This window comes from Crocodylus siamensis, chromosome 3, assembly GCF_052110815.1.
Source record: "Crocodylus siamensis isolate JL-2025a chromosome 3, ASM5211081v1, whole genome shotgun sequence".
Lineage (NCBI taxonomy): Eukaryota > Metazoa > Chordata > Crocodylia > Crocodylidae > Crocodylus > Crocodylus siamensis.
This window is the reverse complement of record NC_143397.1, coordinates 150114369-150131702: the sequence shown is the minus strand read 5'-3', so window position 1 is coordinate 150131702 and position 17334 is coordinate 150114369. Positions and strand designations below refer to the sequence as shown.

General features: G+C 39.1%; 1 protein-coding gene across 2 annotated transcripts in view; it reads left to right on the top strand.

Annotated features, from left to right (window-relative positions):
- Positions 1 to 17334, top strand: part of ATP9B (ATPase phospholipid transporting 9B) — a 327984-nt gene that overhangs the window by 286572 nt on the left and 24078 nt on the right. For both annotated transcript variants that reach the window (XM_090039540.1, XM_090039541.1), the window contains exons 16-20: positions 7743 to 7904; positions 9814 to 9906; positions 14158 to 14241; positions 14784 to 14954; positions 16475 to 16573. In XM_090039540.1, the coding sequence (XP_089895666.1) occupies positions 7743 to 7904; positions 9814 to 9906; positions 14158 to 14241; positions 14784 to 14954; positions 16475 to 16573 (609 nt within the window). The remainder of the gene's footprint in view (positions 1 to 7742; positions 7905 to 9813; positions 9907 to 14157; positions 14242 to 14783; positions 14955 to 16474; positions 16574 to 17334) is intronic.

Genomic DNA, 17334 nt, shown 5'->3' with positions numbered 1-17334 from the left:
AAGAACATTTTCAGTTTTAAAATATCTTGTATATACTGTACGTATATTTTGCATATCAGGTTGATTTCGTGTAAATCAAAAATAACTTTCCAGTTACACTAGAGGCATTGAATTTCCAGATGTTTTGCATAGAATCATAAGATCATACTAAAGTAGGGGTGGAAAGGACCTCACAAGGTCATTTAGGTCCCACCTCATGCTCAAGGCAGGATTATCCCTGACTAAACCATCTCAGCCAAGTTTGTCTAGCATGTTCTTGAAAACTTCGAAGGATGGAGATTGCACAGTTACTCTAAGTAGCTAGCTCCAATGCTTCGACCACCCCCATAATCAGAAAGTTCCTCCTAATCTCCAACCTAAATTTCCCCTGCAGAAGCTTGAGACCATTGATCCTACTCTTGTCTCCCATGGCCAAAAAGAAAGGCCTATCGCCATTCTCTCTAAAATTGCCTTTCGGGTATTTGAAGTCTGTTATCAAATCCCCCCTCAGTCTCGTTTTCTTCAGACTAAATAACCCTCTTTAAGCCTTTTCTCATAGGTCTTGCTTCCCAGGCCCCTAATCATTCTGTTGCTCTCTGCTAGACTCTTTCCAAACTGCCTTTTCTCCTTCTTGACATGTGGGGCCCAAAACTGGATGTAGTACTCCAGGTAAGGTCTCACAAGTGCATTTCTGGAGCAGTCCAGCCATGGGTACCAAAGCTGTGACCCTTACACAGCAGCCTTTCTTTTTTATTGCAAATTGCATCTGCTATCATTAATTTTTAAAAATCCAATTACTTAAAAACACAGAGCTACTTAGTTTAAAATGTAACTCATATACTACCAACATAATAAATATGTTACTTTTATTTCTTTCATATGATAAAGAAATGTCCTCATCCCTTCCATCTCAGCATGGGAAAGAATTTGATAAGATAACTGAGTGGACAGGCAGCCACAGGGCTCCCAAGGGAAGGGAACAGGAGAAGGAAAGGACAGGTAAAGCTGCTGTAGAGACTGCTTCTCTCCCCCTTGGCTCAGAAGTCACCCAAAGATTTACGCCTGTGGCAAGAAAAGAGTTTAGCTCTGTCCCTTCCACCTAATGGCTAGACTGTGTGTGACAAACAGGAGGGCTGATTTTTCTTTCATAGTCCTCCTTGCTTTATGTGACGTCTTTGGTATCTGTCCCACCCTTCCTGCCCTATAATGCAGAAACACTGTTTCAAGATTCAAGAGTATGGTCTGGTCAATCCTTTTTTTTTTTTTTTTTTTTTTTTTTGGCTCAGGATTTCCCTTTTCTAATTCAGGGCAAGTTTGGTGAGACAACCCTGGGCTTTTTGCACCTTCCTCACAGACAGCTTTTTAAAGACTCCAGTAGTGTAATTTCATAGCAAGTAGTGGTACCCAGCATCCAAAGCAGCTGTAATGATCAAAGGGACTAGGTCCCAAAGAAGAAAAAGAGTAAGGAATGCAGTAATAACTGATGTCTCTTGCTAACCCAGTAGAAGAACTGGAGAAGAGCTTTGAGTTTTACATCTATTGACTCCTCTGTGAAATCCTATGAAATATGAACTTTCATTTCTACCCAGGAGAACTTTTACGATAGTTTCTCCAATGCCTGATGAAGGTTGTTTGTGACCAAAAGCTTGCAATGACAGAATTTTTTTTTTTCTGCAAAAATCTTGTTGGTCTAATAAAAGATATCTTCTCTACTGTGAGTCCTGATTGCCTTTATGTTTCACTGAGCATCCCTGTTCCCTCTAACCCTGTGAGATCCATAGCATAAGGCCATTTAACACCACTCAGTGGGCACAAGCAAATGCAAGGATTTTTGTGGGTGGTTACCTCCCTTCACTCTCATACATACACCTTTAACTTTAAAAGCTAAAGTCATGCCTGCCACTTTTAAATCCAGCCCTTGCTGTGTCTCTTTTTCCTGTGTATCCTTTTAATTGAAAAAAAATCCAAATTAACTCTGATCTACACATTGTTGATATTTTTGTTATCAACAAATAACATATTTTTAACTTTATTTTTGTGCCTAAATATTTGCATTTAAAGTGTATATTAAATAAAAAATGTTATTGGTTAATAAATATGTTAATTGACACATAGAATTCTATGGCAGAGTACTTATTACTTTTATTCCCTAAGAGCAGATATAGTTTAATGGACAAAATATAGAAGAGTATTAATTTACAGTACAATTACGTATGCTGAGTTTTTAAAGCATGTCAGTGTGCATCATTAATGTGTTGCATACACATTTTGTTTCAAAGATTTTTGTGTTCATATGTTGAAATTATTAATGAAAAATATCATTTATTTCAGGTTAGAGTTGAGATAACTGTATTCTGATTCATGTTGTAGTACTTGATAAGAAAAATGGGTTTGTTTGTTATGTGTTCAGTATAAGATTCATGATGTTTTTAACCATTCATTTTCTTGTCTTTAATAAGTGCTAAGGTTTTGTGACTAATGTGATGAGTAACTAAATTGTTGTCATTTGGCAACCTCATCTGTTTTTAATGGATTTTTCTAGAAACTTTCAATTTTCTAGAACATTGCTTAAGTCCTTTATTTTTTGCCATGTTTGGAAAGATTACCCCATTTTTAAATAAACGGTGTGGCCATGTCACCAAATTATTAGATTAAGAGTGTGCACTTTTACCCATCCAGGATGAGTGGCCCTTTTGAAATCCCACCTCATGCATTCTGCAAGCATCTTGCAATATCTACCCATAAATTATGTTGTTGAGAGCACCATGTACAGAATAAGCTTCCTTCACTCACATTAGCAAAATAAAATAAAAAATCTTCAGTTAAATATACAGTTCACAATGTAGATCTCTTGATTTTGTTGTAAATACCTAATTTATAGCCCACAGTTCTTCACCAAGCCATTGAATCTTATATCATGCTTAACATAGTTCTTTTGTACATACACATTTGCAAGCACTAAAATACTTTACAAAGGTATGTACATATGTACACATCACCAGGAATACCAGATGGATTTTTCTTTAGAAGGCACTGTGGATAAGATCTAAGTTTGCCATTTCAGAAATCAGATTTCCTTTACAAGCTTTGTCAAGTCTTATCTTCAGCTATACCATTTCAAAATGTTATGGTCAAATATCTGTTGTCCAAAACTCATTGGGTAAAAAGTCATTTATCCTGATTGTGCTTAAGACTGACAGTTTCCTGCAAGAAATAGGTAGTCACTTGATGCTGCTTTAGGTATTTGATAGCTAATAAGGAAGAAGAACAGTAGCAATATAGCAGCTATAGAAGCTATTGTGGGTGGAGTGGAGACCACTAGCAATAAATCCAACACTTTTAAACTCGCATGAATTCTAAGGAGTACTATATAACCCATACCTTTTTGTCCGAAAAAAAGTGGGGGAAAATTAGGGTGTATATTATAGGTGAGGAAAAGGGCTCCTCATGGTTTCTGTAATTTGCTGGTAGAGGAGGGGGTGGACTGGTGGCAGCATTAATTGCCATGGCTCTTGGAGCCATAACCGTTAACACTGCCAAAGCTCTGCCCTCTTCATGTCCCACCCCCATGCGAAATTTCCAGACAGCAACATGCCGATAAGGCCAGTGCATAAGGATGTTTCAGAGCCTGGCGTCCAATCCAATATGCCAGAGCTGACACCATGCACTGGCTCCAGAGCCACTTGCCAGGTTAGATCCGGTGCACCAAGTCTAGGACCACAGGACGAGTTGGATTGGCACATGGCTCTAGAGCAGCGTTTCTCAACTTGTGGATTGTGACCCAGAAGTGGGTCGCAAGAACATTGAAAGGGCCATGGAGAGGTCCCAGAAAATTGGGGGTTTCCCCAGGCTGCAACACTGTCAGCCTGCATGGAGCTGGCAGGCATCTGGGGGCTGGCAAGCACACAGCATTGTGAAAGCAGCCCCAGAGAGGGAGGGGGCTGGATGCAGCAGCCAGAGGAGCGGGAGAGAAAGAGAGAGACTGTGTGGGTCAGGGCCAGGGGATTGTGGCTCTCAGGTCACAGCAAGCTGATAATTATGCTAATAGGTCCCAGTGCGAAGGGTTGAGAACCACTGCTCTAGAGTCAATGCTGAAGGTAACTGCATGACCCCAGCGCCAGCTGGCTGGATCAGGCCCCAGTACAGAGCCAGCGTGCCAGATCAGGTCCCAGTGTGTGTCCCTGGAGTACAGCCTCCAGGCCCCAGCTCTGGCATGTGACCCCGAGGTCCAGAGACTCCAGACCTCAGGTACTCAAAGGTAAGTTATATTTTCCCTCTTCAGACCTTCCAAAAATAAGTGAGTTATATTATGGAGTGTATTATGTGCAAAAAAATATATAACTTGATTGGTTTATTAATATTGTAGTTAGTGGTCAGCAAAACTGAAGAGCAAAACATTTCTAAGTTGTCTTCCTAAGGTTTTGAGTGAGAAAGATACTGCTGCCTTAGGCGCTTGGGGTCTTTTTCTGGATTTCATTCACCTTGCCTTATTAGGGTTTTCTTGTTTGCGTACCAGAAAGCATCATGCTTCTGAAGGTACAGAGCAAGTGAGCTGCATGGTTATTTTTCAGAAGAGTGGTATGGTGGGAGGGGAATGGAATTGCAATGGGCATCTCTTAGAGAATGACTCCTAAGTCCTTCTGACTCGGAGAAGATGGGACTTTGGTGAGGATCATCCCTCTGGATTCTTCACAGGTATTCACAATATATACACCATAAGTTCAGACAGTCATTTTGATACTTGTACTCTGTAAACTTTCTGAATACTTTTTTTATATGATGTCTTCGTAGGTGGCAGAAGGTCACTAAATTTTTAGCATTGACATTTCATTTTTTTCAGCATCTAAAAAAGTGTTTTCTGCATTTAAAAATGTTTTAACTTCTAGTTGAAGAAGCAAAACTAAGTATATAATTTTATATCTGGTTTTTCTAAGAATCAAATCTGTATGAACTATAGGAACACGTTTGGAACTGTACACTGTGGGTGCATCCAGACGAAAGCAGACATGCAGTATGTGGTGCTGCAAGTGCATCGACAGCATTGCATATGTAAACATTCCCCAGGCTGCTATTTTGCAGTGTAGGCAGGGGGTTTTTGGTCAAAAAAAAAAAAAACCATGGCAAAAAAAGCAGGTAGTGCACGTGGTAGCAGCATGCATCACCCAAAACTGGAGCCTGGCTGGCCAGAGCCACACTTTGGCTGCCAGCCAAGCTTCCTGCCACAGGAGTGCCATGGCTGCAGCTCCCCATGGTCCCCATTACCCCAGGTGAGGCTTCTCAGGCCAGCACAGTTGTTGACCCCAGCTTCCCCTACCCCACCTGGGGGAACCTGCCACATGCCAGAGCACGCATGACATGAGCATGCCCTAGGGACAAGTAGCGGCACAAGTTGCGCTGCTGCTGCTTGTCCTCAGGGAAGCATATGTTCCTGCTCGTCTGAATGCGCTATGTGGTGTTCATTTTTTTGTCAATCAGTCCTCTGCTAGCTGTTTGTGTAGCATTCTGCACCCAAATAGACAACTGGAACAAATGGAGATATAAGTGAAATGAGGTTCTTGTTAGTCCTTGATGAAAATTGGCATTTTAATACCAAGTTCAGAATCTTGTCTTGCAAAGGAGCAGTCTCTTTGTATGTGCACAGAATTTTTGGAGAATCAGTCTGGAAACATTAGGTAATGGGAAAAGCTTAACCTGAGAAGTTCTAGTATTTTATGTTAAGCCTTGGCGACGTCATTTTGGATACTAGCAAGTTATGATTGCTCAGATATTACTGATATGTGACAGTGTTAACATGCTGATCTGAAGTTGCAGATGCTGGCCTTTTCACTACACACTTGCTTCTTGCACTTTCTTGAACACCCTGGCTGTGGTACCAGCAGTGATCAGCTTGGGTGGAGGAGGAATGGGAAGAAACTTACGCTGTTTGTAGGCCAGGTATAATAATCGAAAATGACTGTGCTACAAACTGTTAACTCAAATGGTCTGTGAAGCCAAGCATAAACTAAATAATAAACAGATGTGAGTCACCAAATATAGAACACTTAAGTCCTAGCTGCAAAGGGACACAAATGAGATGATAGGGTATTAGCAGAAAGATGCAATTTACAGGTCAGAATGTAATAGTAACCTTTCACTGTGAAAATTGAAAATTAACCTTGGGAGTATTGGATCATTTGCAGCTTATATGGTAGTTTTTATTGGAGAAGAAAATCTTTAAAAGACTTTCCCTGTGATTTTGGATCTAAAAGTAGTGTTTTTAAAGTGTGCTTATTTCTTTTTCTTTTCACGTAAGAATATTTTCTCCCTATTTTCATTTATTTGTGTCTACAGTGGTATTCACCAACAGTGATATCATCCTGTATTAGCTTATTCAGTGTGGTGCTCAAGCCCCTTCTCTTTAAGATACTTTCACTGGATGTAGCCCATCATAAGCTCTTATGATGGGTAGATCCTCAGCTGATGTCAGTTGACTTAAGTGGAACTGTGACAAATTGTACAAGCTGAGGATTCCCCCTTCTGTAGTCATCTCTCACATCACAGATTTCACTACACTAATTAAGGTTTAATTCTGGCAGAACAAAGCTGACCCAATTGCAGAGGGCCTGCATCAAGGGGTACTTGGGTGGATCATCAGCCTGATGGCTGTTCCACCCTTCAGGTCAGATTTGTTAAAGATATTTGGGCAATGTTTGGTCATGTGAGGCAAAGGGTAAGTGGAATTTTAGAAGCCAAGTCTGTTAGAAAAATTACCCATAAAATATAGAATGTTTTATCTACCAAGGAATGATAAAGCTGTTTCCGATTTAACTCTTTTTCAGAGACCAACTCCAGTGGCAGTTTTAACATGGGAAAATAGCATGTGGCAGTACCTAGACAAAACTCTGAACAAAATAGAAACTGAGTGTCATGTCACGTTTCAGGAATGTTAAATTAAAAAGCTTTCGCTGATTGGGTTTTTGGGGGTGGGGTTTGCTGATCACTTGTGGCTTTTTAAGATATGGAAGTAATTTGTACCGTTTTCACTATTTGTAAAAAGAGTGCCTTAAAAAATTGATTCTGTGTTTACGCACATTCAGTTTATATAGAATTTTTAAAGTTTAGTTTTATTATTTTTTGATGGCAGGAACCCAGACAAAATACATTTTACAAGACAGCAGTTCTAATTAGATATGCCAAGTAAAATTTTAAAAAAGGTATTTTGTCTTTTTTGTTGCTTCAAAAGTGTAATAGCTAAACATCCATGTAACCATAATATTTTCTTAAGTCTTATATAGAATTACAACTAGGTTCTTATTTTCATGGATTTTTAATTAATGTTTTTATATGTACATTGTAGGGAAAAAGCTATTTTAACTATATTATGTTGTGCACATGTTCCACTGAATATCCTTTATGTATAAATGTGTGTTCATTTAGACAAAGCAGCCTTTTTAGTGCTAGAGCTATTAGTTCTGAACAGCATTCCCTAATTCTGATACAGCTCAATTCAGTGAACAACTTTCTGTGTGTAGAAATAGATCCAAATATATAAATATTTTTAACATACTATTCTTTAATAAAATGTATAAAAATACTTATGCCATAATGTGAAAATAATTGATATGTTATAGAAGTATTTCTGTATTCTGGATCACTATGTATATGGAGTTTTTTAGCATGCTAGGGAGATTCTTGACCTTTAACCTAAACCCAGTTGTTTGGTTTTCACGTAATTTACACAAGGGTATAATTGACCTTTAACACCTCAATATGTTTTTCTTTAGGTAGCTCTGGTGCAATGGACAGAAAGTGTTGGTCTTACTCTGGTTAACAGGGATCTGACCTCAATGCAACTGAAGACCCCTGGTGGACAGATTTTGACATACTATATTCTCCAAATTTTTCCCTTCACATCAGAAAGCAAGCGCATGGGAATCATAGTCAGGGTAAAGTTTTCTGAAAACTTAAAAATGTGTTTGTCTCTCACTAAGGGCTCTTTACTATGTATCTTTTTTACCGTAAAGTGTAATCTTCTAATGTATGCCTAGTTTACAGGTTTTGCAAGCTTTCCACATTAAAATGAAAAACCTATGTAAATAACTTACATTTGGCAAAAATAATACCTGAAAAGCTACTGATATCCTGATGCTGTAGAGCCCTGCATCCCAATGGAGTTATGTTATCTTCTTCTTCGTGCTTAGGGCAGCTTGCATGACCAAGGCCTGAACCTCCTTTTTTTAGTTTTCCCATTGCACTTATTATGGATGTTTTCGAATTTTGGGATTAAGGGGTGATATAAAATTTCAAACATGCCATAATATGCAGGGGGTGAGTTAGTGGCTAAGGTACAGATTATTTGAAATACTATCTCATAATGAACAACTGTTGTTAAAACAACAAAATGTCCCATAATACTAAGAACAAGAATGCATGGTATTAGCCTTGTATTTGCAAGACATATTTGACATAAAGACATTTGTAAATTGGGAATAGCAATTGGGAGACATGGTATAATTTTATGTATTAAATAGTCATTTCATCAAAATATTTATTTTAGAGAAAACTACAAGCCAGTCTCTCTGAGAAGTATACAGAAGCCCTGTCCTTCCTTTTTATACTTCTGGGTGGGACCCCTGTCCTTTTTACATTTAAAGCACATAACATATACTTGATGAGTAAAAATATATATACCTTTCTAAGTGCCTACATATGTATTCATTCAAATGAATGCCAAGAAGAAGATGGTGATCTTTAGACAGAAATGTATTTATGCTCCATGCCTCAAAGGAAACAAAATCTTCAGGTGGTTAGAACAGGACCCAGAAGTCATGAAGTCTGGACTTTGTTCCTATATCTGACACTAACACCCTGTATAACCTTGAGCAAGGCATTTATGCCCAAAATTTCAAAAGTGGTTTGTACTTTCAAGTGCACATGGCTAAACTCTTGGATAATTAAGGACTACTTTTTAGAGATTCTGTATTGACCTCAGCTGGAAATGTAAGTAAATCTGATCCTGGGTGTAGAAAGCTGATCATCCAGAAATTTAAGCTTTTTTCAAAATTTGAGATATCATCTCCCATCCTCAGTTTCCCTTGGAGCATCCAGATGAGTGCAGATGTTTGGTTCCCCAGGTTCAAGTAACAGAACTGCAACTTGCCCTACAACTACTTGTCCCTGAGAAATGCCCATGCCACATGTGCTTTGGTGTGTGCCATGTTACCTGAGGGCAGTAGGGGAGGCTGGGGCCAGCATTATGCTGGCCCCAGCAGCCTTGCCTGGTGTCCTGGGGGCCTCCCAGGGATGCAGCTAAGGCAATCCTGCTGAACAGAGCCTGGCCAACAGTCCGGTCAGCCCGGCTCTGCTTTTCAGCACCTCATGCTACTTGTGCATGTGCTGCTCCATTTTTTTTTCCCTAGACTTTCTTGACCCCTTGGATATCCAGGGGTCAAAAAAACCCACAGAAAAAAACCCAAAAAACAGAGCAGCGAATGCACGGGCAGCATGCCCTTGCAGCATGGAGAACACCTGACTGTGTGGTATGGTGCTGCAGATACATCTGGACGCTTGTCTGGATGTGTGCCCCTATGTGTAAAATGTGACCTGCAATCGACACAGATCATTTGAATGATACATTTGTGTTTTTATTTGCATATGTGCATCTAAAACTTGGGCAACGTATATCTTACAAATTGATTTAATTGGGTGATGGCTTTCTAAACTGTTTTGAGATCTTCATATGTGTTTATTTTAAAGTATTTTACTGTGGTAAAGTATGACAAATTGTTTTCTAGGTACAGTCACATGATTTGAAATACAGACAAAATCTTTTTCTACTGTTTTTTTAAATTACAGGATGAATCTACAGGGGAAATCACATTTTACATGAAAGGTGCAGATGTTGCAATGTCCACCATCGTACAGTACAATGATTGGTTAGAAGAGGAGGTAAGAAATATTATGTTTGTTTCCAGTTTCAAGAGAAAAGGCCAAGTGATGGAGTTTTGTCAGGCAAAAATATTTTATGACTGAAGTTTGTAAAGAACAGAAGGAGAAACTGTAATTTCTTCTTTAACACAGATGCTATTGGAATAGGTTCAGAGATAAAAATCTTGAGCCAAAACAGTAATGGATTGTGAAATGCTATTACATGTCTCATGAAAAGGTTTTAAGGAGTTGCAGTTGTTTCCAATTTTTATAACCCTGAAAGAAAAGCAAAGCTAACAATTTGACTAAAAGACATAGTGATCTAAAACTAAAAATATTTTTATTTTGGCAAATGACCATTGCAAAGCAAATGTAGTCACACAACGTAATTACTCCTGAGATATATTTTCAGTACAATCCTTTTTGTCTAGGAAAACAGTTTTAAACACTTTAATTCTTAAATTGTGCAGTTGTTGGGGAGTTCTGAAATATCATCGTAGATATAATCATAATGAGGTGTTTTTTCTTTATCATGATTTGTAGACATCTAATTTTTTCAGTAATCCAAGCTCAGTTTATACATGTCTTGGCACAAAAGAAATTTCAAAACTGCTTTAATTTTTCCATTGTGGTGTGGGTAGTAGGCACCAGCAATCATCTTAATCTGACCCTACATACAGACAATATGGTAATACAATGATCGCACCATGTATGTTCATAATGGTATTGGCAATATGAATCAATATCTGCTTCAGGGCAGTTTGATTTATTCAGGGACATGAATAAATTAAACTCCCTCAAGACCTAGCAAAATGTCATAAAAATTACTTTTGGCGATAACGATACACAATTAATTGTGAAATACTTGTTTAATCTATTTAGCATTATGAGGTCAAATCAATAAGTGCTTTGCACCAGGAATACAACATGAGGCTTGTTTTTCATTAAGACATTTGTTTTATGCTGTTTTTAAGTCTACTTTTAGTGTGTTGTCTTCTTATCAAAAAGAACCACATTTCCTGTGAAGAAATCATATGTTCTTAACAGTCATTGCTTAGCTCAATTACATGTACTTTAGCCATGTACAATACTAGTTTTAATCCATTCTAAAACTTCAGTCAGATGGAATTTTACTTATTAAAAAGATTGGCAGGAGGAATCCAGGTGACCTAACAATAGCATACTGTGTTATGTAGGAGAACCAAAATGCAGCTTTTTTCCCCTGATTTCATCTCTAGCTATGCCAGATGAGCAAGTACTGGCAACATTAAAGTTGGAAAATAACCTTTAAGTCCATTTCCTTTAGTACATCTTGCCAAAACAACTTGTTCTATGTTACTTTATGTTGCTTTATTGCTTTCTTCTATCTAGTTGTATGTTTTTGCAGCAATCTAGAAACAACGTGTTCAACTATAGTGGCAGGCGACTGTGCTGCTGTTTGAGGATCATGCCATTGATTGTTTGAATGAAGGTAGTGATTTTTACCTTCATTTTTTTAAGTGATCTAAATCCTCTTGAGTAGAATAAAGAGAAGAAAGAGGAAGAAGAATTATTTCTTATCCCATCACCTAAAAAAAAAAGTGGGATAAGAAAAAGAATGAAAATTTTCAGCTCAAAATTACATTTTTGAGGCATCAGTAAGAATGCCTTCTGAATCATAATTTCACTCTTCGATGCATGTCCCTGAGACTTTGCACGAACAGGTTTCTGAATGTTGTTCCTCTATGGCACATTTATCTAACAAGACAAGAGGAGTGTTACAACGCTTATATCTGCCCATCCTTTATCCTACAGATCCTCTTCACAATAGAAGGCTGAGGTATTAGAGATGGAAAAAAAAATCCTACATTTAATTTGTTGTCCACAGTCACTTGTTGGTCTCTTGGTGAATTTTACTTCCAAGGTTTTGCATTTCTCCTGAATATCTGTATCATGGGACTTTTTTTCTCCTTTTCAATTAGTCTTTATTTTTTACAAATGATCTTATTTTATTTTCTGTTATTTCTGGCTATTTTTGCATTATCTGAGTTGTTTTGAATTACACAACTCCTCTCAGTTTATCATCTGTAAATTTCCTTAGTTTGCTGTTTATCCTTTCATAAAATCACCAATGAAGATGTAAAACGATACACATTCTAACAGATTCATGTGTAATTCACTGGGCACTTTCCTTCCATCTAATACATTACCATTTATAGTGGTATTGTGATTACAGCCTCTTTGCCAATTTTCAGTTTAACCAAGCCAATTATAAATACTTTTTCGACTAAGACTTTTTGAGGCATGGTATCAGATGCTTTTCTCAGTGTCTGGTGCTCCACAATGATCCAAATCGCTTCTGTGTCTCAGCTTTGTAAAGAAAAGGGCATTTCTGAGAAAAAGGAATTACCAGACAGGGTTAAAACTGCTATGTTTTTGTACACGTAAGAAACCAATCTCATTAATTTAATATGGAGTCAGAGTTTGCTATAGTACTAAATAGATCAATCCTGGTTCTAACTCCCAATCTCATGACTTTTCCCCAGGATGGTTTACATCTGGGATCAATAACCTTATTGCCCCTTGGCCAAAGAGCCAGCCTGCAGAGAGATTGGATTTGGTCAGGTAGGCTATGTCCAGATTGGTATGTGGTGCTCCAGATAGGTCTGTGGCGCTGCATACTCAGCTGTTCTCCACGTGCCCCCAGTGATCCTGGGGTAAAAAAAACCCACGCAAAAAAGCAGAGCAGCGCATATGGGAGTAGCATGCACCACTCAAAACTGGAGCCTGGCCAGCCAGAGCCACAATCCAGCTGCCACCCAGGCTGCAAGTGGCGGGATTGTCAGTGTTTAACCCCACTCCCTCATCCCAGACTCCAGCCTGGGTTTGCTTGGGGGCAAGCAGTCCCCAACAAAGACTGGGCTCCATCCCTAGCTGAGTTTGCCCCACCACCCCCTTGTGAGCACAGTCTGCCCCAGGCTGCAAAGCATGCTGGGATGTTGGGGAACTGTGATTGAGCTTGAACCAGGAAGGGAACTGGGACAGAAGTTTCATAAACCGGTTTGACCCAAATCAGTGAAGTCTGATGCTACATTCAACCAGGTTTAACTTAAATCAGTTTCAGCCATTTTGAGACTGGTTTATATGCACTGAGCTTATATTCTGTTACAGGTTTAAACCACTTTCTGATCACTTAAACCAATTTATGTGTAACTTCTGTCCCTAGCCAAGGTGTGCTGCTGCTTCTTGTCCCCAGGGAAACAAATCCATGCTCGTGTGGACGCAGCTATAAGATGCAAACAAGCCCAGAGCAGCATAGAGAATGAGGCATCCTACAGCTGACCCAAACCACTCAACCCCTATGCAGCAGCCTCCTCTGCAGCCCTCCCTGCTGCTCTCCCATGCCTGCACTTACTCTTGCTGCACAGGATCTGGGTATCTGTAGCCAAGGAAGCATAAGCAACTTGAGCTCTCCTGAGGTTGTCTATTTGCAGCTTATGGCAAGGAGCCAGGTCACAAGCTCCAGGCTGGGGCAGCAAAAAGTTGCTGATCCTGGTCTACATGTAAGTCAGGACTTCAGCCTCTGCATAGATGCCTTACATGGTGCAGGAACATTAATTATTCTTTTATCTTTATTTACAGCAATATAGTTTTATAAATACAGCAGTTGCATTCAAATCAGGGATGGCCAGTTTGTGGCATGGGCAGCTGTGTGTGGCACATGGCAGATTGGGGTGGGGATAGATAGAACAGAGGCAGCTAAAGCAGAAAACAAAACAGCAAATCAGGCAGGAGCACAGGGCAGGAAGCAAAAAACAAAGTAGCAGATTGGGCCGGGGAAGGGGTTTGGACTGGCACTTGGGGAAGATGTGAAGCTAATCTGTGGCATGCCTACCAAAAAGCTTGTGTCCATCCCCTCCCCCCCCCCCATCCTAAAAAATCTCAGGTCTTGTTCTGACTATATTTATGGAATCCCTTGGTCTTTATTCCTTTTTAAAATTGAGTTGCTTTTAGTTGTTTTTATGTGAAGTTTGCTCAAGAAGTTCCTCAGACAGGACAATATAATCAAGTTTATTTTCTTACAGGATGATATCACAAATATTATTGATTTTTTTTTTTCCCCCCTCTTATCTGTTAGTTAGACATAATTTTACTTAGTGTTCAGACCAACCTTACAGGGCTAAAAAACCAAGCTGATTGTTCTTGACCATAAAACTTTTGTGTATGTAGTATCATATAACATGGTGTTTTAATGAATACCTCCACAATTCTTTTGTATTTTTGTCTATGCAGTGTGGCAACATGGCACGAGAAGGATTGCGCACTCTGGTTGTTGCCAAAAAGTCATTAACAGAAGAACAATACCAAGATTTTGAGGTATAAAAAGATACGCTCATCAGTGTTCCTAACATGTCTCATGAATTCAAGTAAAGCAAAGTAACACAATAAGGAATGTTGTTGTTTTTATTTTATTTAAATGGCACATATTGTTATTTAAAATATTGGTTACAACAGTTTTATTCAAATGCCTTTGAACAAAAATGTTGTATAGTGTCATATCTACCGTTATTCCGCAGTATCTATTCCAAAGTCATATATAAGATGTTGGTCCTACAAGGACCATAACTGCTTAAGTGTCCTCAAGCCTGCTCTTAATTTGTCTTCACAAAGTTCATTATGAACATTAGAAAAGGAAACTTGAAACTGATTTGTTGACTTAAAATTAAATGATTAAAGAATGACTTTTACTTTACAGAATTGTGTTGGGGTTTTTTGTGGTTTTAGGATATTTAACTAAGATACTGCATCATGAATCTTCATTGTCAGCAAATCCTAACAGACTGAAGATTCATTTTCTCTTTATCAGTGGTAGCCAGATGTCTCTAACTGATTTTTGGTTTTTGTGTTTCTGCAAGCAGAATAGATATAACCAAGCAAAGTTAAGCATACATGATAGAGCCCTGAAGGTTGCTGCTGTTGTGGAAAGTTTGGAGAGAGAAATGGAATTGCTATGTCTCACTGGAGTAGAGGATCAGCTACAAGCTGATGTTAGACCAACTCTGGAAATGCTGAGAAATGCTGGAATAAAGGTACCACTTGCTCATTTCCAAAGGGCAGTTAGCATAACATTTTGATTGTAAAAATACCAGCACTGTGTACCTGCCAGCAGGTGGTACCATCATTTAGTTGGCTGATCTCTGGCAATCCTTTATGGGGCTTATTCACTTCACAGCTAGTCACCCTGATATCTGAGGAGGCTCTCCCCTTCACTGCATGCTCCCATTTTGCTGACCTGCCACCTTACACATTTCTGGTCTTACACATCATCTGGACCATAGGGAAAGGGCTTCTTGACTCCTGTTGATTGGTTGCCTCGCCCTTCTCTCTCCTTTCTGCACCAAAATCTCTCTTCCTAAATACATGCTGCCTTAACCTCCTTCCTCTCTATCTCCCCTCCTCTCTCCGCTCTCCTGCCCTCAGTGGACAAGGGAGATTAAAACAGTAGACAGTGGCTACATAGAGACCCAGTATTGAACAGGGTCAGGGCTGGCCCACAATTTTTGGGGGCCCCCTGCAAAATATAGTTTTGGGCGTCCCCCTGACGCAGTGAAGCTGGGAGGGGAGCGGGGCGGCAAGCAGCTAAAGAAGCTGGCAGCAGGAAGGGGGGTGGCGAGTGACCAGATGTGAAGCTGGCAGCGGCAGCAACACAGAGTGGTGGCAACCACTCCCTCCTCCCCCCTCCCCCCCCCCCCCTGCTACAGCATTGATTTGAAGTGTTCATGGCCACAGGGGGCCCCTTGGCTGTGGGACTCCCTCCGGCCACAGGTTTTGCAGGATAGGACGGGCCAACCCTGAATAGGGTAGTTGGAAACAGAAAGGAACTAAGAAAATTTGTGCCATTCCTGAACTTGTCCATTTTACTTGTATATTTTTGCATCTCTTTCTCCAACCTTAAATGTTTTTGTCCTTTTAAAATGTAAACTCTGGATCAGAATCTGTGTCATCCTAGATATGTGAGTAGGGTAAAGCATGTTTGGGGTGAAATTCTCACTTCCAGTTTCAACCTCTTTACAACACCTAGAAGAGTTGGACCAGGGAGGAAACCGTGTCTATGCACAGAAACTCTAGAAGACAGATCTGAAAGCTTTATCACAAGAGCTTGTACACAAACCCCAATGCAAAAGGTGTACTGAAAATGAAGCCACATGGATTATGTTACAGGCAAGGCTACACCATACTGTACTACAGAAATTCTGGGCAGCACTGTAATCCACAGAGCAGCCCCAGGAGACTACCATCATTTACTGTTCTCAGCAGGCTTTTCCAAGCCAAGGACTGGGAAAACACAAAAATGGCTTAAAGCTTCTTAGGTTGCAGATAATGTGCTGAGCCTCATAAAGACACCACTCAAAATCTCACCCCATGTGCACTATTGTACTGAAAATTATACATTTCATTAATTTAATTTAATAATGTGCAGCCAGTAAATCCTCCTGTTTGTCAGATTCAGCTCTCAAGGAGGAGATTTGAGGAAGCCGTGTATGTCATTCAGTTTTTGAGAACAGTGACCTTAATGTTCAACTGAATTAATTTCAACATTGTTTTGCAGATATGGATGTTAACAGGAGATAAACTGGAGACAGCTACTTGTATTGCAAAAAGTTCCCACTTAGTATCTAGAACTCAAGATGTTCACATTTTCAGACCAGTAAGTACAGCTCCAAATATTTTTTTTTTTTTTATACTGGCCTGGTGAAGTAAGTGTTAAATTTTGAAATATTGGTTTATAAGTGATGGATTATTAATAATGAATTTGATATTCATGTTAATAGATTAATTACAAAAATGGTGTGCTGTTATTGTGCACATCAGATTACTGCTCCATAGAAATTGGACTTGTAACTATTTAAAGACTGAAGATTATAAATCATTATGTATGTCTGGCATTTTACAGAAGATATATTTGTTCTTACTCACCAGTCTTTATGCTTAAGTAATTCACTTGATTTCTGCAAAGTTATTCCTGAACTACATTGGTGGAAGCAAGAGTCCAAAGTCCTTCTGCAAAGAGGCTCAATTTTTTAATCTACTGTGTTTTTCAAGTAAAATTTATATTTTATTCCTTGTCTCTTGAAAACAATTAATAGATAAGTAAACTCAATATCAATTTATATACATTTTTGTTATAATTGAATAATGTCAACTATGCTGAATTCAAACAAAAATAAAGATTTCCCAGGCCTTGATTGATGATGTGTGATGAGACATAATATGTCTGTGTTTGTTCTAAATGAACCACTTGCACCTACAGAAATAATTATTTGAATATAATTTACATGTAAATGTAGTTTCTTCTGAAGCATCAGAATGGCAAATTAAGCCCTGCAGACTACTATTTGCAATTAAATTATTAATGCTTCTGATAAAACTTCAGATCAATTTTTGTTGACCTTTCCATGTTGTAACACC